At 47.1% G+C, this 22,905-nt stretch overlaps 1 protein-coding gene across 1 annotated transcript; it reads left to right on the plus strand.

Annotated features, from left to right (window-relative positions):
- The first annotated feature begins 2,493 nt into the window (after positions 1–2,493).
- On the plus strand, positions 2,494–21,180 carry klhl40b (kelch-like family member 40b). Its single transcript, XM_070881729.1, has 6 exons — positions 2,494–3,744; positions 6,060–6,220; positions 7,978–8,085; positions 13,581–13,766; positions 16,368–16,514; positions 20,838–21,180. The coding sequence occupies exons 1-6, from the start codon at positions 2,602–2,604 to the stop codon at positions 20,947–20,949; spliced, it is 1,857 nt and encodes a 618-aa protein (XP_070737830.1). The 5' UTR covers positions 2,494–2,601; the 3' UTR covers positions 20,950–21,180.
- The last annotated feature ends 1,725 nt before the right edge of the window (positions 21,181–22,905 follow it).

Below are 22,905 nucleotides of genomic sequence, written 5' to 3' on the forward strand. Positions count from 1 at the left end.
GTGGTACAATATTCCAGTGAGAGAAAGGAAGAACCTCGGGGCGGGGGGGGGGAGCGGGGGGTGGGCGAAAAGATTAGAAGCAAAATTGGAGGAAGTAAAAAGATGAAGATGAACTTACCTCATTAGTGTACTCATAACATATTCTTGTGCAGTTCGTAACCCAGATGTCGGGGAAGCTCTGCTATAAGTGTGCGACGGGAAGGGTCAGACAGTTATGTTTGTGTTCAAGAGCTAAAAATAAAGATGAATAATAATAGGTTGACACTGGAGGGCATTAGGTTGGTTCTAGTTACAGTGCTTTGTAAAATGTAATAGGGCAAACGGTGAGTCAGAGGGGGTCTGTCGAAGCAACGTGCAATCCAAATAAGCAAACGGATAATTTTCTGGAACATTCCATGCAGGATCAGCCAACTCTGCTTTGCACGGAATCAGAGCGTCGTCAGCAAAATCCACTTCGGATCCAGAATACACAAGCTGGCTGATTTGCACATATGTTGTGTTTCTTTCGCACAAAATCACAAGTACAGAATAAAAAAATTAAGAACATGTGAATTTTTTTTAATATAAAAGAAAAATTTGCATTTATATAGCAACTTTCATGACAACCGGGCATCTCAAAGCGCTTTACAGCCAATTAAGTACTTTTTGGAGTGTAGTCACTGTTGTAATGTGGAAAACCCGGCAGCCAATTTCGCACAGCAAGCTCCCACACACAGCAATGTGATAATGACCACATAATCAGTTTTTTTTTGTGATGTTGATTGAGGGATAAATATTGGCCAGGACACCGGGGATAACTCCTCTGCTCTTCTTCCAAAACGTGCCGTGGGATCTTTTATGTCCACCTCAGAGAGCAGACGGGGCCTCGGTTTAACGTCTCATCCGAGAAACGGCACTTCTGGCAGTGCAGCGCTCCCTCAACACTGCACTGGAGTGTCAGCCTAGATTTCGTGCTCAAGTCCCCAGAGTAGGACTTGAACCCACAACCTTCTGAGTCAGAGATTTGCGCTGCACTGTCGGAGGTGCCATCTTTCGGTTGAGACGTCAAACCGAGGCCTCGTCTGCCCTCTCAGGTGAACGTAAAAGATCCCACGGCACTATTTTGAAGAAGGGCAGGGGAGTTATCCCCAGTGTCCTGGCCAATATTTATCCCTGAGCCAACATCACTAAAAAAATACGGATTATCTGGTCATCCCTGTTTGTGGAAGCTTGCTGTGCGCAATTACAACAGTGACTGCACTTCAAAAAGTATTCCATCGGCTGTAAAGCGCTTTGAGATGTCCTAAGGTATAAATGCAAGTCTTTCAAGTCTGTCTTTCATATTTCACACCACACACCCTTGCATTCGAACCTTCTTGACCACTTCAATGATTTAAAAATCATCATCATCATAGGCAGCCCCTCGGAATCGAGGAAGACTTGCCTCCACTCCTAAAGTGAGTCCTTTGGCGGCTGAACAGTCCAATGTGAGAGCCACAGACCCTGTCACAGGTGGGACAGACATTCGTCGGGGGAAGGGATGGGTGGGACTGGTTTACTGCACGCTCCTTCCGCTGCCTGCGCCTGATCTCTTCACGCTCGCGGCATTGAGATTCGAAGAGCTCAACGACCTCCCAGATGCGCTTTCTCCAACTAGGGCGGTCTTCAGCCGGGGACTCCCAGGTGTCAGTGGTGATGTCGCACTTTACCAGGGAGACTTTGAGGCTGTCCTTGTAACGTTTTCGCTGCCCATCTTTGGCTCGTTTGCCGTGAAGGAGCTCCCTGAGCAATTGCTTAGGGAGCCTCATGTCTGGTATGCGAACTATGTGGTCTGCCCAGCGAAGCTGATCGAGTGTGGTCAGTGCTTCAATGCTGGGGATGTTGGCCTGGACGAGGACACTAACGTTAGTGGGTCTGTCCTCCCAGGGGATTTGCAGGATCTTGCGGAGACATCGTTGGTGATATATCTCCAGCGACTTGAGGTGTCTTCTGTACATGGTCCATGCCTCTGAGATCCATACAGGAGGGCGGGTAATACTACAGCCCTGTAGACCATGAGCTTGATGGTAGATTCGAACACACTTTACCTCAGGCGGTCGAAGGCTGCACTGGCGCACTGGAGGCGGTGTTGAATCTCCGCATCAATGTCTGCCTTTGTTGATAAGAGGCTCCCAAGGTATGGGAAATGGTCCACGTTGTCGAGGGCCACGCCGTGAATCTTGATGACTGGAGGGCAGTGCTGTGCGGTGAGGACAGGTTGATGGAGGACCTTTGTCTTACGAATGTTAAATATTGATTAAAAAAATATATAGGCACAATGACACACTGAGGAGGAGACTGGAAGGAGGAGGAGTGGGTATGACTCATGCTTTTGGGCAGATTGTCCCAGTCAGGGGCTCCTGCAGTTGTTCAGCACTGACTGATTGACAGGTCCCTGTGCTGAAGGCCGGATCATCTTTCGCCCGGGCTGAATTCCCCAGCTTTGTGCACCGCGCTCCTATATATAAATCCAACAGGAATGTGCAGTGAGCAGGACAGCTGGGGGTGGCCATCAATTCAAGCACAGGCAGGGCTGCTTCAGCTCGGTCTCGCCTCAGTCCAGAGATCCGCTGTCGATCGGTCATGGCGATTCCCATCGACCCGGCCGAGGAGCCTCGTATTTACCAGCAGACCTTGCTGCAGGATGGGCTGCGGGACCTGCTGGACAACGACAAGTTTGTGGACTGCGTGCTGAAGATCAAGGGCAAGGAGTTCCCGTGCCACAGGCTGGTGCTGGCGGCCTGCAGCCCCTACTTCCGGGCCATGTTCCTGTCGGAGCTGGAGGAGAGCAAGAAGCGGGAGATCGCGCTGGAAGACGTGGAGCCCGAGATTGTCGCGGTGCTGCTGCACTATATCTACACCTCGGAGGTCCAGCTGAGCGACGGCAATGTGCAGGACGTCTTCACGGCAGCCAACATGTTCCAGATCCCGTCCATCTTCACCGTCTGCGTCTCCTACCTGCAGAAGCGGCTGGGGCTGAGCAACTGCCTGGCCATCTTCCGGCTGGGCCTGATGCTGGACTGCCCCCGGCTGGCCGTGGGGGCCCGGGACTTTGTCTGCGAGCACTTCCACCTCATCAGCAAAGACCAGGACTTCCTGCAGCTCAGCCCCGACGAGATCATGGCCATCGTGTCCAGCGACTCGCTCAACGTGGAGAAGGAAGAGGAGGTGTTCGAGGTGGTGATGAGCTGGGCGGCCCACGAGGAGAGCCATCTCAAGGCCCTGCCCGCGCTGTTCGAGTGCATGCGCTTCCGCCTGATGGCCAAGGACTATCTGAAGGAGCGCGTGGAGCAGGACCCGACGGTCAAGGCGAGCCCGGAGCTCCTCCAGAAGATCCAGGTGGTGAAAGATGCCCAGGAGGGCAAGCTGCCCCCTGCAAAGACCCGGAAGGACAAGGCGCCCGCGGGAACGAAAGATGGCGAGGACGCAGCCAGGGGTGAGGCCGCGGAGGGGAAGGAGGAGGAGGAGGAAGAGCCGGCCCTGGGCATCTTGAACGAAAACCTGCGGTTTGGTATGTTCATGAAGGACCTGATCTTCATGATCAACGAGGAGGCCACCGTGGCCTACGACCCCACCACCAACGAGTGCTACTTCGCCTCCGTCTCCAGCAAGATCCCCAAAAACCATGCCAGCCTGGTGACCAAGCAAAACCAGATCTTCGTAGCTGGTGGCCTGTACTACAACGAAGACAATAAGGAGAGCCCGCTCCACTCCTACTTCTTACAGGTGAGCGAGCCGGAGGTCTGCTTGGAGCTGACTTCATCTCTGTCCGTGCGTCTGAAAGATTATAATGGTGATATTGAAAGCGCACGGGGTGGGGTGGTGGGGGGGAAAAGAGTGTTTGAAAAGTGTCAATTAAAACTTAACCCAAATATTTCCAAGATGCACTTCAGGGGAAGCTGGATAAATACGATGGGGAAAGGATATGTCGATAGGGTGAGATGAAGTAGGGTGGGAGGAGACTCGTGCGGAGCATAAACACCGGCATGGACAGGTTGGGCCGAATGGCCTGTTTTATAGAAGCATAGAATGGTTACAGCACAGAAGGAGGCCATTTGGCCCGTCGAGCCCGTGCCGGCTCTCTGTAAGAGCACTTCAGCTAGTCCCACTCTCCCGCCTTTTCCCCGTAGCCCTGCAAATTTTTTTCCTTCAGGTACTTATCCAACTCCCTTTTGAAAGCCGTGATTGAGTCTGCCTCCACCATCCTTTCAGGCAGCGCATTCTAGATCCTAACCACTCGTTGCGTAAAAACAGATTTTCCTCATGTTGCCTTTGGTTCTTCTGCCAATCGCCTGAAATCTCTGTCCTCTGGCTCACGACTCTTCCATAATGGGAACAGTTTCTCTCTATCTACTCTGTTCAGACCCCTCATGGTTTTGAGCACCTCTATCAAATCTCCTGCGTTGTAAATTCTATGTAACTCTAAGGCATGGGCTTAAGCCTCCATGTAAACAGGAAAGACAATTGAGTAAAGATTGTAAGTCACTCTCTCAGTTGTCCAGTGGTTCAACACTATGGTAGGGAAGATCCCAGGTTCACTTGCTGGCCTGTGCAAAGGGGGGATACGGTTGGGGTAGTGCAATTGGCCTCAGTGCCTATCAGCTCTGGAAAATGAGTCAGGGTCCCCCCCCCCCCCCACCACTCCCCCCCCCCCCTCGTCCCTCCCGATCTCGATCCAGTTCTGAACTTTGCACTGGAGTGTTGAGATGTAATTCAGTCCCCTAACCTTGTACAATGCTTCCCCTTTATCCGATGCATTCTGTGATAGTAGTTATTACAAAGCAGGTTACTTCCTGGTGCTTTAACTCCTGCTCCACCAGGAAGGTCTGCTTCCAGAGACAAGCCTGTGCTTCCAACCGGTTAAAAGCTGGCCCTTTGTGCAAAAGTGGGATAATCAGGGGCAACTAGTGAAGCCTTTACAGTTGGGGTAAGCACTGGGTGTAATTCTCCAACTGCTGCAGATCCCTGGGAAACGCCTCGCTAACAGGTTAAAATCTACAATTGTGTTTATCTTTAAGAGGTGCAATTACACAGAAAGGAAGAAATTGAATGATCTGTGAAGTGGAAAACAGGAGATGGTTAAATGGCGGAGCTAGTATTAGCCTGGGACAAAAGGAGGCATAAGGAGAGAAATCAAAGACACTGAGAACTTACGGACAGCTGAGGAAGCAGGGCGGGTGGGGGGACGGGGAAGAGGTGTGTGGGTGGGCGGGGTTGTGGGGAGGGGGAGGGCTGAATGGGTGGGAGGGGTTGTGGGGAGGGGAAGTGTGTGGGAGGGGGCAGTAGGAGGGGTTGTGGGAGGGGAGATGTGTGGGAGGGGTGTGTGGGTGGGAGGAGGCAGTAAGAGGTTGTGGTGGGAGAGGGTGTGTGGGCAGGGTGGTGTGGGAGGGAGAGGGATGTCGGGGGGGGGGGACAGTGGGAGAGGTTGTGTGGAGTTGTGGGAGGGGGGTGTGTGTGGGGGGGAAGAGGGCAGTGAGAGGGGTTATGGAGAGGGGAAGTGAGTGGGTGGGTTGAATGAGTGGGAGGGTGCAGTGGGGGGGAGGGGAGGTGTGTGGGTAGGTGAGGGGTGTGAGAGGGGATAGTGAGAGTGGTTTTGGAGGTGGAGGTGTGTGTGTGAGGTTGGGGTTGGGGAGAGTAGGTGTGTGGGGGGGAGGCAGTTAGTTTTAATTCGGGACCCAATCCTAAATCTAAAGGTGAGGTCAACGTTTTGTTTTAGAACCTGTTCATGAGCTGCTCCCAGGTGATGTGGCGCCGTTGAAGGATACGTTGCGATACCGTCAATGCTGTTCGCCTCAGCTACTCTCTGTGGGTTAGGGTTAGAGTTAGGGTTCGGGTTAGGGTTCCACATTCTCAGCAATCTCGGGGTACAGAAGCTTGGCCTGAATTCCTTACCTTCTAAGGGCGAGGTGGCTGAGATGTTTGGCCACAACAAATGCGTGCGATTCAAAAGTAATGTATTGGCCATGAGGCATTTCGGACACCCTGGTATAACTGCACGTTTGTTTTTTCTCTGTAATGTTGAATCTTTGTCCTGTGAACAGTTTGATCACCAGGACTCTGACTGGCTGGGGATGCCTGCCCTGCCCTCTCCACGATGTCTGTTCGGTCTGGGTGAGGCAGAAAACGCCATCTACGTTATTGGAGGGAAGGACATGAATGGAGGGGAGCAGACGCTAGACACCGTGATGTGCTACGACCGACAGTAGGTTTTTATAGACAGGGCAGAAATTGAGCAGTGCAAAAGTAATGGGCTCTCCGTCAGATGGAGCATCCTCAGCATTTGGCTGTACTTTGCCTGTGTTTCATTCTGATTAAAACAACAAAAAAACAAAGAACGACTTACATTTATATAGTGCCTTTCATGAGTGCTTTACAGCCAATGAAGTACTTTTGGAGTGTAGTCACTGTTGTAATGTGGGAAACGTGGCAGCCAATTTGCGCACAGCAAGCTGCCACAAACAGCAATGTGACAATGACCAGATCATCTGTTTTTATTACGTTGATTGAAAGTTAAATATTGGCCCCAGGACACTGGGGATAACTCCCCTGCTCTTCTTCAAAACAGTGTTACAGGATCTTTTATATCCACCTGAGAGAGCAGACGGGGCCTCGGTTGAATGTCTCATCCAAAAGACAGCTGCACTGGAGTGTCAGCCTAGTTTATTGTACTCAAGTTCCTGGAGCAGGATTTGAACCCACAACCTTCTGACTCAAAGACGAGAGTGCTGCCCACTGAGCCACAGATGAAAATCCAAAATTGCACAGTTCCCTCCCCATGGCTTAGCACAATGAAATCGATGCCTGGCTGAGTCACGCAGACCTGTCCGTCATACATTAGTCAGCTGTGGCTCAGTTCATAACACTCTCACCTCTGAGTCAGTGCAGTACTGAGGGAGTGCTGGACTGTTGGAGGTGCCGCCATTCGGATGAGACGTTAAACCCTCTCAGGTGGACATAAAAGGTCGAATGACACTAATTTGAAGACGACCAATGGAAGTCCTCCCCGGTGTCCTGGCCAATGTTTATCCCTCAACTAACACCTGTATCCAAAAAAAACACAGATATCTGGCCATTTATTTCATTGCTGCCTATGGGATCTTGCTGTGCTCAAATCGGCTGCAACATTAAAAAAGTGACTACATTTCAAAAGTACTTCATTGGCTGTGAAGCGCTGTGAGACATCCTGAGGTTGTGAAAGGCGCTATAGAAATGCACTTATTAGTTCCTTTATTGGGGACGTTACTGGTCTTGGAAACCCAGACACGCAATGCCTTTATTGGAGCCTCACACTGATTTTGTTGAGTTGGGTCACCAGCGAGTCCCATCAGTTATTTTAATCTGAATAAATCACTGGCAAAACTTTAAACGAAGCTTCCATTTGGGAGAGAATCATTTACCTGTTTCACTTTATCTAATATCTTCATCTAAAAACCTCTGTTCAGTTTCATTTTCACCGTCTTAGAAAGCATTAAAAGCAGTGACCTCTCCATCACCATCACTGTCTGAGTACATTTAAAAGATCAAAGACCAGACAGCCACCAAACACATACTAAAATATTCACAGGACTGCTTAACACACTCCCAGAGACGCCCTGTAAATACCAACACACTCCCGGAGACACCCTATAAATACTAACACACTCCCGGGGACCCTCTGTAAATACTGACACACTCCCAGAGACACCCTGTAAATACTGACACACACCTGGGGACCCTCTGTAAATACCGACACACTCCCGGAAACCCTCTAAACACTGACACACTCCAGGGGACCCTCTGTAAATATTGACACACTCCTGGAGACACCCTGTAAATACTGACACACTCCCGGAGACACCCTGTAAATAATGACACACTGCCCGAGAACCTCTGTAAATATTAACACATATTAATATTAATACTCTCTGAGACGCCCTTGTTCCTGGATATGTTGTTAAAAACAATCTCTTTCTATTCCAGCACGTTTAAATGGGGAGAATCGGATCCCCTTCCGTATGAAGTGTACGGCCATTCGGTGGTGTCTCACAATGGACTGGTTTATGTAATGGGAGGGAAAGGAACAAACAAGTGAGTGTCTCTCTTCATTTTTGTGTTTAAGTATTCCTTTCAAATAAAGTAGGGCAAATCTGAAGAGATCTGATTTAATCCATTTCCACCTTTAACCAATCTAAGTGACGAGCTCTTGAATTGCAGCAGCTCCACTCAACCTGATGGACAACATTCAGTCTTAGACCTTCTTCATTAGAAGATCACCATGTTAAGACCCAACCTCATTGCATCTTCTGCTATTCTAAGTTCTACTCATTCCTTCCCAAGACTTTAAAAGTGTGGATCTTCCTACCTTCTCAGTTCTCTTCCTCCCACCATCTCTCCAGGCTTTAAAACCCATGATTGGCACCAAGTCACCACTATTTCTCCAGCTATCTCATTTTTCTTTTTAAAAGAGAACGTTTTTTTTAATTGAATTCAGTTGTTTACAAGCTGTCTCGTATTCCAGTCTGTTAACCGTTACCTTACAGTCAAATCCCCTGGGAGGACAAACACACCAACGCCAGTGTTCTCGATCAGGCCAACATCCCCAGCATCGAAGCACTTACCACACTCGACCAGCTCCGTTGGGTAGGCCACATTGTCCGCATGCCCGACACAAGTCTAAGGATAAGGGGTAAGCCATTTAGGACCGAGATGAGGAGAAACTTCTTCACCCAGAGAGTGGTGAACCTGTGGAATTCTCTACCACAGAAAGTTGTTGAGGCCAATTCACTAAATATATTCAAAAAGGAGTTGGATGAAGTCCTTACTACTAGGGGGATCAAGGGATATGGCGAGAAAGCAGGAATGGGGTACTGAAGTTGCATGTTCAGCCATGAACTCATTGAATGGCGGTGCAGGCTAGAAGGGCCGAATGGCCTACTCCTGCACCTATTTTCTATGTTTCTATGTTAAGACTCCCAAAGCAAGCGCTCTACTCGAAACTTCTACACGGCAGGCGATCCCCAGTTGGGCAGAGGAAACGTTTCAAGGACACCCTCAAAGCCTCCTTGATAAAGTGCAACATCCCCATCGACACCTGGGAGTCCCTGGCCAAAGACTGCCCTAAGTGGAGGAAGAGCATCCGGGAGGGCGCTGAGCACCTCAAGTCCCGAGAGCATGCAGAAAACAAGCGCAGGCAGCGGAAGGAGCCTGCGGTAAACCAGACTCCTCACCCACCCTTTCCTTCAACCACTGTCTGTCCCACCTGTGACAGAAACTGTAATTCCCGTATTGGACAGTCACCTGAGAATTCACTTTTAGAGTGGAAGCAAATCTTCCTCGATTTCGAGGGACTGCCTATGACGACAGTCACATAGAATGAGGCTGTTACAGAGTTTTGTACATTTCATTAGCTCCCCCATATTGAGGGTTACAGGATCAGGATCTTTCCATTGCAGAGATCACTTGGGTCAAGTGAGGAGGGCAGCTCAGGGTTTGCTGGGCACTTGGTGTGGGTAGTATATTGTCCCCTCTCTCAGACTACGAGCAATTGCAGCTCTCCAACTACTGAGATCATCTAACTCAGCATAGGCCAGGAAGATTGGAGATTCTTTACACAGGCTGGTTAGAACGTGGACTGCTCTCTTGCTGAATCAATTAGGAACATAGGACCAGGAGTTGGCCATTTAGCCCCTGTTCTGCCATTCAATGAGATCATGGCTGATCTGCGACCTAATTCCACATGTCCGCCTTTGGTCAATATCCCATTTAATACCTTTGGTTAACAACAATCTATCAATCTCAGATTTAAAATTAATAATTGATCTAGCATCAATTCCTGTTTTCAGAAGAGAGTTCCAAACTTCCACCATCCTTTGTGTGTAGAAGTGTTTCCTAATTTCACTCCTGAAAGTCTGGCTCTAATTTTTAGCCTGTGCCCCCTAGTCCTGGATTCTCCAACCAGCAGGAATAGTTTCTCCCTGACTACCCTATCTGTTCTCCTTAATATCCCGAAAACTTCAATCAAATCAACTTCTAACCTTCGAAATTCCAGGGAATACAACCCTAGTTTGTATAGTCTTTTAAAAGTTGCTTGAAAAAGAGGAATATTAAAAGGATATGGAGAGCGAGATTAGATGAAATGACACATGAGGGGACAAACATATTGAAATAGTGTCTTTCACCACCTCAGGTCATCTCAAAGTACACACAGCCAACTGAAAACTGTTCAAGTGTAGTCACTGTTATAATGTAGGAAATGCAGCAGCCAACTTGTACACAGCAAGGTCGAACAAACAGCAATGAGATAATGACCAGATATTCATAGAATCATAGAAATTTACAGCACGGAAGGAGGCCATTTCAGCCCATCGTGTCCGCGCCGGCCGACAAAGAGCTATCCAGCCTAATCCCATTTTCCAGCTCTTGGTCCAAAGCCCTGTAGGTTACGGTACTTTAAGTGCACAGTCCAAGTTTTTTTTTTAATGTGGTGAGGCTTTCTGCCTCTACCACCCTTTCTGGCAGTGAGTTCCAGACCCCCACCACCCTCTGGGTAAAGAAATTTCCCCTCATATCTCCCCGAAACCTCCCCCCAATTACTTTAAATCTATGCCCCCTGGTTGTTGACCCCTCTGCCAAGGGAAACAAGTCCTTCCTATCCACTCTATCCAGGCCTCTCATAATTTTATACACCTCAATCAGGTCTCCCCTCAGCCTCCTCTGTTCCAAAGAAAACAGACCCAACATCTCCAATCTTTCCTCATAGCTAAAATTCTCCAGTCCAGGCAACATTCTTGTGAATCTCCTCTGCACCCTTTCCAGTGCAATCACATCTTAGAAACATAGAAAGTAGGTGCAGGAGTAGGCCATTCAGCCCTTTGAGCCTGCATCACCATTCAATATGATCATGTAACTTCAGTACCCCACTCCTGCCTTCTCTCCATACCCCTTGATCCCTTTAGCCATAAGGGCCACATCTAACTCCCTTTTGAATATATCTAACAAACTGGCCTCAACAACTTTCGGTGAATTCCACAGGTTCACAATTCTCTGAGTGAAGAAGTTTCTCCTCATCTCGGTCCTAAATGGCTTACCCCTTATCCTTAGACTGTGACCCCTGGTTCTGGACTTCCCCAATATCAGGAACATTCTTCCTTCATCTAACCTGTCCAATCCCGTCACAATTTTATATGTTTCTATGAGGTCCCCTCTCATTCTTCTAAATTCCAGTGAATATAAGCCTGTAATGTGGTGACTAGAACTGCACACAGTACTCTAGCTGCAGCCTAACCAGTGTTTTATACAGTTCAAGCATAACCTCCCTGCTCTTGTATTCCATGCTTCGACTTATAAAGGCAAGTATTCCATATGCCTTCTTAACCACCTTATCAATTGGCCTGCTACCTTCAAGGTTCTGTAGACCTGCACTCCAAGGTCCCTTTGTTCCTCTGGTTTGCCACACGCTGCTTCCACTATCTGCGCTTGGTTTCTGCATGCTCTCAGCGACGAGACTCGAGGTGCTCAGCGCCCTCCTGGATGCTCTTCCTCCACTTCGAGTGGTCTTGGGCCAGGGACTCCCAGGTGCCGGTGGGGATGTTGCACTTTATCAAGGAGGCTTTGAGGGTGTCGTTAAAGTGTTTCCTCTGCCCTCCTGGGGCGCGCTTGCCGTATAGGAGTTCCGAGTAGAGCAGTTGCTTTGGCAGTCTCGTGTCGGGCCTGCGGATGATGTGGCCTGCCCAATGGAGCTGGTTGAGTGTAGTCAGTGTTGTGATGCTGGGGATGTTGGCCTGAGCGAGAACATTGATGTTGGTGGTTCTATCCTCCCAGTGGATTTGCAGGATCTTGCGGAGGCAGCGCTGGTGGTACTTCTCCAGCGCTTTGAGGTGTCTACTGTATTTAGTTCACGTCTCTGAGCCATATAGGAGGGCGTTTTCCCACCACTGAGGTTAGGCTGATTGGCCTGTAATTACTCGGTCTATCCCTTTTTAAACGAAGGTACAACATTAGTAGTCCTCCAGTCCTCTGGCACCACACCTGTAGCCAGAGAGGATTGGAAAATGATGGTCAGAGCCTCTGCTATTTCCTCTTTTGCTTCTCTGAACAGCCTGGGATAGATTTCATCCGGGCCTGGGGATTTATCCATTTTCAAAGCTGCTAAGCCCCTTAATACTTTCTCACTCACTATGTTTATCTCTTCTAATATTTCACATTCCTCGTCCTTCATTTCAAAGTCTGTGTCACTCCTCTCTTTTGTGAAAACAGATGCAAAGTATTCATTATGAATCATACCCACGTCTTCTGCCTCCACACACAGATTTCCTTTATGGTCTCTAATAGGCCTCATTCTTTCTCTAGTTATCCTCTTGTTCTTAATGTATTTATAAAACATCTTTGGGTTTACCCTGATTTTACTTGCCAACATTCATGCTCTCTCTTTGCTTTCCTGATATATTTTTTAAACTGCACTTCTTATACTCCTCTAGAGTTTCTGTAGTATTGAGTTCTCGGTACATAAGCTTCATTTTTTTTTCTTTATCTGACCCTGTGTGTCCCTTGACATCCAGGGGGCTCTAGTTTTGTTAGCCCCACCCTTTTTCTTTAAGGGACCCATAGTTGCTCTGTACCCTCAGTCCACTTTGGCTAAATTCCTTCTCAGCTCAGCAAAATTGGCTTTATCCCAATTGAGAACTTATTTTCCTGGTCCACCTTTGTCCTTTTGCATAACTACCCTAAATCTTACTGAATTATGATCGCAAGCACTAAAATGCTCTCCCACTGATATCCCTTCCATCTGCCCCTCTTCATTCCCCAAAACCAAGTCCAAAACCACCCCCTCCCTTGTTGGGCTTGTTACATACTGGTTAAAGAAGTTCTCCTGAATGCATTTTAGGAATTCCGCACCCTCTGTACCATTCACACTACTTTTTTTCCCAGTTAACATTAGGCTAATTGAAATCCCCCCTTATTACAGCTCTATAGTTTTTCCACTTCGCAGCAATTTGACCACATATTTGTTCTCTATATTTGGGGCTCTACAGTACACTCCCAGTAGTGTGGTCACCCCTTTTATGTTCTTCAATTCAACCTATATGGCCCGTTTGATGACCCCTCTAACATATCATCCCTTCTCACATCAATAATTGTTTCTTTAATTAATACTCCTTTTTTACCCCCCTCTGTATCCCCTCTGAAAATCCTGTAACCAGGAATGTTGAGCTGCCATACCTGCCCTTCTTTCAGCCATTGGTTGAGGGATAAATATTGATCAGGACACTGGGGAGAACTCTTCTTCAAAATAAAGCCCTGGGATCGTTTACAACCACTTGAGAGGGGGCAGGCGGGGCCTCGGTTTAACATCTCATCCAAAAGACAGCACCTCCGGAAGTGCAGCACTCCCTCAAGTCTAGATTTTGTACTCCAGTCTCTTGAGTGGGATTTGAACCCACAACCTTTCTGATTTAGAGGTGAGAGTGCTATCCATTGAGCCACGGCTGACACCAAAGTTAGTAGGCTGTTTCTGTGCTGATGAACAGGCCAATGTTAGGAAGTAAGCCAGACGTTTTACTGACTCTCTACTCTGTTGCTTTCAGGAAGTGCTCGAATAAACTGTGCATGTATAACCCCCAGAAGTTTGAATGGAAGGAGCTGTCGCCCATGAAGACCGCCCGCTCCTTGTTAGGAGCAACGATCTACAAAGACAAAATCTGGGTGGCAACAGGGGTCACGGACAGTGGGCTGACTGGAAGCATCGAGGTGTACGACACAGCCGCAAACAAGTAAGAGACATCTTGCCCTGGTACGTTAGCACCTAGACTGCAAAGCAGCAGGTCTTCAAACCAAAGGGATACACAGCTGAGCCCAATGCTGTCCTCTCATAGTCCAGCTCCATAGTCACCAGGAGTGGGAACTAGGGCTGGTAACCCACCAGGATTTCCCTGGAGTCTCCCAAGAATTGTAAAGTGAATCTCTCGGCCACTGCTACGAGCAGTCCAGGATGAAAATCGCCGGGGCATTAAATAAGAATGGTGTATTTTTTTCATTTTAGTTGAAACCCTTTAATTATTTATTTTTTTAATTCGTTCATGACATGTGGGCGTCGCTGACAAGACCAGCGTTTATTGCCCATCCCTAATCGCCCTTGAGAAGGTGGTGGTGAGCCGCCTTCTTGAACCGCTGCAGTCCGTGTGGTGAAGGTGCTCCCATAGTGCTGTTAGGGAGGGATTCCAGGATTTTGACCCAGCGACGATGAAGGGACGATATATTTCCAAATCAGGATGGTGTGTAACTTGGAGGGGAACTTGCAGGTGATGGTGTTCCCATGCACCTGCTGCTCTTGTCCTTCTAAGTGGTAGATGTCTAAAGTTTAGGAGGTGCTGTCAAAGAAGCCTTGGCGAGTTGCTGCAGTGCATCTTGTAGATGGTACACACTGCAGCCACGGTGCGCCAGTTGTGGAGGGAGTGAATGTTGAAGGTGGTGGATGGGGTGCCAGTCAAGCAGGCTGCTTTGTCCTGGATGGCCTTGAGCTTCTTGTGTTGTTGGAGCTGCACTCATCAAGGCAAGTGGAGAGTATTCCATCACACTCCTGACTCATGCCTTGTAGATGGTGGAAAGGCTTTGGGGAGTCAGGAGGTGAGACACTCGTTGCAGAATACCCAGCCTCTGACCTGCTTTTGTAGCCACAGTTTTATGTGGTGGGTCCAGTTAAGTTCCTGGTCAATGGTGACCCCCAGTACATTGATGGTGGGGGGATTCGACGATTAGTTATAAAAATATTGGATAGGTGTAGAAAAGGCTGCTTGGGCAGGTGGTTGGAGATGGGAGGTCATGTGATGAAAGCTCCAGGAATACCTCCAACCAGAGCTGGAAACACTAGTGGAAACCCAGGTTGATTTTATTCCTTTCTCCCACGCCCCGGGGACTGAGGCATATTGTATAACTTCTCTCAGCTGCCACCCTGGCTAACTTGGCCCGGATCAGGGATACAATTAATCGCCTTCCTGGTTTGTATATGACCCTGTACCGTTCAGGGGGAAATGTATTGCGTCATCAAGAGAGTCCACTACACAGGTCTTGTACTCCTGGGGGAGAAGGGGTATGAGGCAGAGGTGAGCTGCTTCACAAGATTCACCGTGAGCCCCTCGACAAGATAGAAAGAACTTGCATTTATATGACACCTTGCACAATGTCACAAAGCACTTTACAGCCAATGTACTTTTTGAAGTGTAGTTACTATTGGAATATAGGAAACATGGCAGCCAATTTGCACACAGCAAGGTCCCACCAACAGCAAGGAGATAATGATCATTAATCTGATTTTTTTACTGTTTGTTGGTTGAGGGATAAATATTGGACAAGACACCGGGGAGAACTCCCCTACTCTTCTTTGAAGTAATGCCTCGGGATCTTTTACGTCCACCTAAGAGAGCAGACGGGGCATCGGTTTAATATCTTATCCAAAGGTCGGCACCTCCAATAATTCAGCTCTCCCTCTGCGCTGCACTGTTGTGTCAGCCTGGAATGTTTTCGAGTCTCTGGAGTGGGACTTGAATCCACAATCTTCCTGAGAGTCTGAAGCTGCTGGCTGACACCAACACAGGTTTGGTGACAACACCCCCACCTAAAAACACCAAGCAGAACCCTCCTTACAGCAGCCTGGCTAAGATTACGAATAAGGAGGGGGGGAGAAGAGGAAGAAGTCCAGCCTGTGACCCTCTGCTCTCGGCTGCTGTTCCCCCGGACCATCCAAACATTAAGACTTTAGCCTGCCGTTTGCTGCTGTAGTTGATTTGAAAAGGGTAAAGGTGCCATTTTCTGGACATCGTGCTGCTTTCCCGTTTGACTGGTCTTTTCTCTATACTGTAGGTAAACTGGAGGTGATCCAAAACCCGGCTGCCCATGTCCTAATTCGCACCAAGTCCCACTCACTCATCACCTCTGTGCTCGCTGACTTACCTTGGCTCCCGGTTAAGCAACATCTCAATTTCCAAAATGATCATCCTTGTTTTCAAATCCGTCTATGGCCTCGCCCCTCCCTATCTCCGTAATTTTCTTCAGCCACCCTGCGAGATATCTGGGCTCCGCAAATTCTGGTCTCTTGAGCATCCCTGATTATAATCACTCCATCACTGGTGGCTGTGCCTTCTGTTGTCTAGGCCCCAAGCTCTGGAACTCCCTGCCTAAACCTCTCCGCTTCTCTTTCCTTCTTTCAGACGCTCCTTGAAATGTACCTCTGACCAAGCTTTTGGTCACCTGCTCTAATTTCTACTTATGCGGTTCGGTGTCAAATCTTTTGTCTTACAATACTTGTGTGAAGAGCCGTGGGATGTTTAACTACATTAAAGGCACTGTATTAATACAAGTGGTTGTTGTTGTTGTAGGTGGGAAGAGATGGCAGAGTTCCCTCAGGAACGTAGCTCACTAAGCCTAGTCACACTGATGGGCCGCCTGTATGCCATTGGTGGATTTGCCATGATACAATCTGAATCCGGAGATTTTGTCCCAACTGAAATCAACGACATATGGAAGTAAGTTTAAAACGAGATGCGATGCAACTTACTAAATGTTTCCCCCCCCTGCCCTTCCCTTCTCCCAAGACTCCAGCTCCATGACTCCCAACACCAGCTCCAGTCACAACATTAGAATACTCCTCCCGGACTCCTTTAGGTGTTGCACTTGCTTTTCCACAGTCTAGCTCGTAAGCTTTTTGAAACCAATTATATGACTGGCGCTGAATGCATCGGTGGCTCTCCAACAGACTGAGTGAGTGAGAGTGCAAGAGAAGAAATGACCACTTAGAAGTCAGTCAGATACATCACAGAATACATCGAATGCAGGAGGTCATTCATAGAATTAGCAGCGCAGAAACCGGCCATTCGGCCTAACTGGACCATGCCAGTGTTTATGCTCCACACGAGCCTCCTCCCACTCGACTTCATCTAACTCTTATCAGCATATCCTTCTACACCTTTCTCCCTTATATATTTATCTAGCTTATCATACTTATTTATCTATCCTATTTGCCTCAACTACTCCTTGTGGTAGCACTCTCCAGATTCTAACCAATCTCTGGGTAAAGAAGTTTCTCCTGAATTCCTTATTAGATTTATTAATGACTGCCTTATATTTATGACCTATTTTCAGCTCACTTATCGATACTAACTTACATTCCTTCCCCTCCCTCCATCACATTATCAATCTTTTGAATGAGTCTAAGATTTTCACTTTCACTACCCTATCACGAGCCCATTCCTAGTATTAACCACTTCTTCCCAATAACAGTCTCAAGCTTTCCTTTTCCGAGTAACCTGTGCTGACAGTTCTGGTATCTCGGCATACCTTGAAGTACTGCTCTGAATTAATATTTACCAATATTTCTATAAGTCTCCTATCATAGAAACATAGAAAATAGGTGCAGGAGCAGGCCATTCGGCCCTTCTAGCCTGCACCGCCATTCAATGAGTTCATGGCTGAACATGAAACTTCAGTACCCCCTTCCTGCTTTCTCGCCATGCCCCTTGATCCCCCGAGTAGTAAGGACTTCATCTAACTCCCTTTTGAATATATTTAGTGAATTGGCCTCAACTACTTTCTGTGGTAGAGAATTCCACAGGTTCACCACTCTCTGGGTGAAGAAGTTGCTCCTCATCTCGGTCCTAAATGGCTTACCCCTTATCCTTAGACTGTGACCCCTGGTTCTGGACTTCCCCAACATTGGGAACATTCTTCCTGCATCTAACCTGTCTAAACCCGTCAGAATTTTAATCGTTTCTATGAGGTCCCCTCTCATTCTTCTGAACTCCAGTGAATACAAGTCCAGTTGATCCAGTCTTTCTTGATAGGTCAGTCCCAGAATCAGTCTGGTGAATCTTCGCTGCACTCCCTCAATAGCAAGAATGTCCTTCCTCAAGTTAGGAGACCAAAACTGTACACAATACTCCAGGTGTGGCCTCACCAAGGCCCTGTACAACTGTAGCAACACCTCCCTGCCCCTGTACTCAAATCCCCTCGCTATGAAGGCCAACATGCCATTTGCTTTCTTAACCGCCTGCTGTACCTGCATGCCAACCTTCAATGACTGATGTACCATGACACCCAGGTCTCGTTGCACCTCCCCTTTTCCTAATCTGTCACCATTCAGATAATAGTCTGTCTCTCTGTTTTTACCACCAAAGTGGATAACCTCACATTTATCCACATTATACTTCATCTGCCATTCATTTCCCCACTCACCTAACCTATCCAAGTCACTCTGCAGCCTCATAGCATCCTCCTCGCAGCTCACACTGCCACCCAACTTAGTGTCATCCGCAAATTTGGAGATACTACATTTAATCCCCTCGTCTAAATCATTAATGTACAATGTAAACAGCTGGGGCCCCAGCACAGAACCTTGCGGTACCCCACTAGTCACTGCCTGCCATTCTGAAAAGTACCCATTTACTCCTACTCTTTGCTTCCTGTCTGACAGCCAGTTCTCAAGGCAAAGGAACCCCCAGTTTCTTCATATAAAAGCAAAATACTGGGGATGTTGGAAATCTGAAATAACCAAGGGATAGGGGGATAATGCAGGAAGGGAAAGTTGAGGTAGAAGATCAGCCATGATCGAATAGAATGGTGGAGCAGGATTGAGGGAGCAAAAGGTCTTCTCCTGCTCCTATTCCTTATGTTGTTAAAAAAAGAAAATGCTGGAAATACTCAGCAGGTCAGGCAGCATCTGTGGAGAAACAGAGTTAACGTTTCAGGTTTGTGACCCTTCGTCAAAACTGGAAAAAGTTAGAGATGCAAGAGGTTTTAAGCAAATAGAGGTGGAGGAAAGAACAATAGGGAAGGTAGGCGATAGGACGGAAGGCAGGGGAGAAAGATTGCAAAGTGCCACAGTACAGCAGGACCTGGGGGTACTTGTGCATGAAACTCAAAAGGATACAGGTACAGCAAGTGATCAGGAAGGCCAATGGTATCTTGGCCTTTATTGCAAAGGGGATGGAGTATAACAACAGGGAAGTCTTGCTACAGCTATATAAGGTATTGGTGAGGCCACACCTGGAATACCGAGTGCAGTTTTGGTTTCCATATTTACGAAAGGATATACTTGCTTTGGAGGCAGTTCAGAGAAGGCTCACTAGGTTAATTCCGGGAATGAGGGGATTGGCTTATGAGGAAAGGTTAAGTAGGTTGGGCCTCTAATTGGAATTCAGAAGAATGAGAGGTGATCTTATCGAAACGTATAAGATTATGAGGGGGATTGACAAGGTGGATGCAGAGAGGATGTTTCCACTGATGGGGGAGACTAGAACTCGAGGGCACTTAGAATAACGAGCCACCCATTTAAAACTGAGATGAGGAGAAATTTCTTCTCTGAGGGTTGTAAATCTATGGAATTCACTGCCTCAGAGAGCTGTGGAAGCTGGAACATTGAATAAATTTAAGACAGAAATAGACAGTTTCTTAAACAGTAAGGGGATAAAGGGTTATGGGGAGCGGGCAGGGAAGTGGACCCGAGTCCATGATCAGATCAACCATGTTCTTATTGAAAGGTGGAGCAGGCTCGAGGGGCCGCATGGCCTACTCCTGTTCCTATTTCTTATGTTCCTCTTATGTTCTTATGAGTTTAAATGACAAAAGGGATGATGGCACAAGGTGAAAGGAAATGGTAATGGGACAAGTAAAAACACAAAAGATGGGTCGAGAGGAGGTGTAAATGGGAATGGCAAAATCATTAACAGCTGCCGTCTGAAAAAATGGGGGCAAAGGTTATGGTCTGAAATTATTGAACTCCATGTTGAGTCCGAAAGGCTGTAAAGTGCCTAATTGTAAGATGAGGTGCTGTTCCTTGAGCTTACGTTGAGCTTAATTGGAACAGTGCAGGAGGCAGAGGACAGAGAGAGGTGGAGAATGAAATTGAGTTTCGACCAGAAGCTCGGGGTCACGCTTACGGACTGATCGGAGGTTGTCTGCCAAGTGGTCACATAATCTGCATTTGGTCTCCCCAATGTAGAGACGACTACATCGTGAGCAGCGAATACAGTATACTAAATTGAAAGATGTACAAGTAAATCGTTCTTTCACTTAGTTTCTTCATTCCTTCCTGGTAACTTAATCCATTCATTTATTGTTCCCTAGAATTTAGAAGGTTAGAGGGTGGTTTGATCAAAGTTTTCAAGATATTAAAGGGAACTGATAGGGTAGATAGAAAGAAAATATTTCTCCTGATTGGAGAGTCTAGGACTAGGGGTCATCGTCTAAAAATTAGATCCAGGCCTATCAGGAGTAAAGTTAGGAAACCCTTCTCTACACACAAAGGGTGGGATAAGTTTGGAACTCTCTTCTGGAAGTGGCAGTTGATGCTAGGTCAATTGATAATTTAAATAAGAGATTGGTAGACTTTTGTTAACCAAAAGTATTATGCGAAATGGGGCAACGGCGGGTATATGGAGTTATTCAGCCATGATCGTTTAATGGCGGACTAGCCTCGAGGAACTATATGGCCCTACTCCTGTTGCTATGTTCATGCTAGCAATCAACCTCGTGGCTTTTCTCTGCTGTACCACTAAGGCAAGATTATTTCCCCTGTGCTCTAGTGATCAAAACTAAACATTGTACTCAAGATGGGATCGGAGCAGGGCACTGTACCGTATTAACTTGACATCTTCCGATGTCTTGGTGGCTGATGGGGGTTGGGTGGTAAGAGAGACACTGCCCTCTCACCATTTCATATTGGGAATATTATAAATGGTAGAAAATTTGCAGAGTATGAGCAAAGCTGGGGGGGTGGGGGGGGGGGTGGAGGCACGATGGGATGAATGGCCTCCTTCTGTGCTGCAAGATATTACGTTTTCTTTTGTTTTCAGGTATGACGACGACAAGGAGGAGTGGATTGGCATTCTCAGAGAGATCCCCTATGCTGCAACAGCAACCTTCCTCCCAGTACGACTAAATATTTTAAGAATGACCAAGTTGTAACCTCCTCTCCCTCCCCCCACCAAAAAAAAAAGCACTGTAATGTAGGAGCCGGGTTGGAATGGAAGGGGCGTGAGGTATTTTGTAACAGAATATTTGCAACTGAATATTGGAAAATGGGGATCATGTACTCTTTTTTTAAAAAAATCTGAATGAGCTGTCTTAGAACTGATTAACAGTTTAGCAATGCAGATATAAAGATGTTATATTATTAAATAAACTACTCTCCAAAAATAGCTGTTCCTATAATTTTTGAATGATACATGCAATTGAAGGTTGTGCAAAAAGAAAAATCTTTCGGACAGTAGCAGATTGAACTATATCTGTAAAATATATTAAGAGAGGGAATGCTACATGCAGCAGGATAGTCCCAATAGTGTCGAGACCCTGCAAATGTCACCACAAGAAAGCAAACTGAAATTGAATAATATAGGTTTTAATAGTTAAACAACTTGCATTTAAATAGCGCCTTTTGAAGTAATAAAATGTCTCAAGGCACTCCATAGGAGCGTTATCAAACAAAACTTGACACCGAGCCACATAAGATGATGTTAGGGCAGGTGGAGGTAGGTTTTAAGGAGCGTCTTAAAGGAGGAAAGAGAGGGTTTTGGAGGGAATTCCAGAGCTTAGGGCCCAGGCAGCTGAAGGCACGGCCACCAATGGTGGAGCAATTAAAATAAGGAATGTGAAAGAGGTCAGAACTGGCGGTGTGCAGATATCTCGGAGGGTTTAAGTCTATTTTACAGATGGAAAACTTAAACGGAATAATCTAACTTAGCTTTCTGGGTTTGGTTTTCATACTGGATTCGACTGAGCTAGAGGCTAAATCTTACGCATAATCAGAAGTCAAGTTGGCAATTGTTCGTCCATAACAATTTGAAAGAAGTTTCTGATGTTTCCTTCTTCCCACTGCCCTCGAGCTTGGTTCAGTAATTGACAAAAATCAAACAAAACTCACCTAACTTGGTCTCGGAGTGAAATTGCAAATTTCCTTGAGGCCAAGGCTTGTACTGTTCCAGTCACCAGCTGAACCATTTGATTGTTCTGATCCTGAATTTGATGGAGCTTTGAGAATACTTAGAATCAGAACGTGAGGTCGTCATTTCGACTCATCATGTCCGTGCCAACAGACCAAGAGCTATCCCGCCTAATCCCACTTTCCAGCTCTTGGTCCGTAGCCTCGTAGATTATTGCACTTCAAGTGCACATCCAAGTACTTTTTAATGTGATGAGGGTTTCTGCCTCTAACACCCTTTCAAGCATTGAATTCCAGACCCCACAATCCTCTGGGTGAAAAGATTTCCCCTCAAATTCCCTCTAAACCTCCTACCAATTACTTTAAATCTATTCCCCCCTGGTTGTTCACTCCTCTGCCAAGGGAAACAGGTCCTTCCTATCCACACTATCTTGGCCCCTCATAATTATATATACCTCAGCCTCCTCTGTTCCAAAAAAAACAAACCCAGCATCTCTAATCTTTCCTCATAGCTAAAATTCTCCAGTCCAGGCAACATTCTCATAAATCTCCTCTGTACCCTCTCCAGTGCAATCACATCTTTCCTGTAATGTGGTGACCAGAACTGCACACAGTACTCCAGCTGTGGCCTAACCTCCCTGTTCTTGTATTCCAGGCCTAGGCTAATAAAGGCAAAAATTCCGTATGCTTTCTTAACCACCTTATCTACCTGGCCTGCTACCTTCAGGGATCTGTGGACATGCACGTCAAGGTGACCTTGTTCCTCTACACTTTTCAGTGTCATACCATTTAATGTGTATTCTTTCCTTCTCTCCCCACCTTCCCATAAAACTAATTGCTGTATGTCCAATACAGAACGCCAAGAATGACTACTTTTATAAATTCTCGTCTTTATTTTCAAATCCCTCCATGGCCTCACCACCCTCCCCTCATCTCTGTAACCTCCTCCAGCCGTACAGCCCTCCGAGGTCATAGAATCACAG

This window comes from Pristiophorus japonicus, chromosome 5 (genome assembly GCF_044704955.1).
Source record: "Pristiophorus japonicus isolate sPriJap1 chromosome 5, sPriJap1.hap1, whole genome shotgun sequence".
In the NCBI taxonomy this organism is placed as follows: Eukaryota; Metazoa; Chordata; class Chondrichthyes; family Pristiophoridae; genus Pristiophorus; species Pristiophorus japonicus.

Bases quoted from the DNA above. Each gene is read 5' to 3' on its own strand.
- klhl40b (XM_070881729.1), top strand. From the start codon at position 2,602: ATGGCGATTCCCATCGACCCGGCCGAGGAGCCTCGTATTTACCAGCAG. The intron at 6,221-7,977 runs GTAGGTTTTTAT...TTTCTATTCCAG, and splicing joins GTGATGTGCTACGACCGACA to CACGTTTAAATGGGGAGAAT. The intron at 8,086-13,580 runs GTGAGTGTCTCT...TGTTGCTTTCAG, and splicing joins GGAGGGAAAGGAACAAACAA to GAAGTGCTCGAATAAACTGT.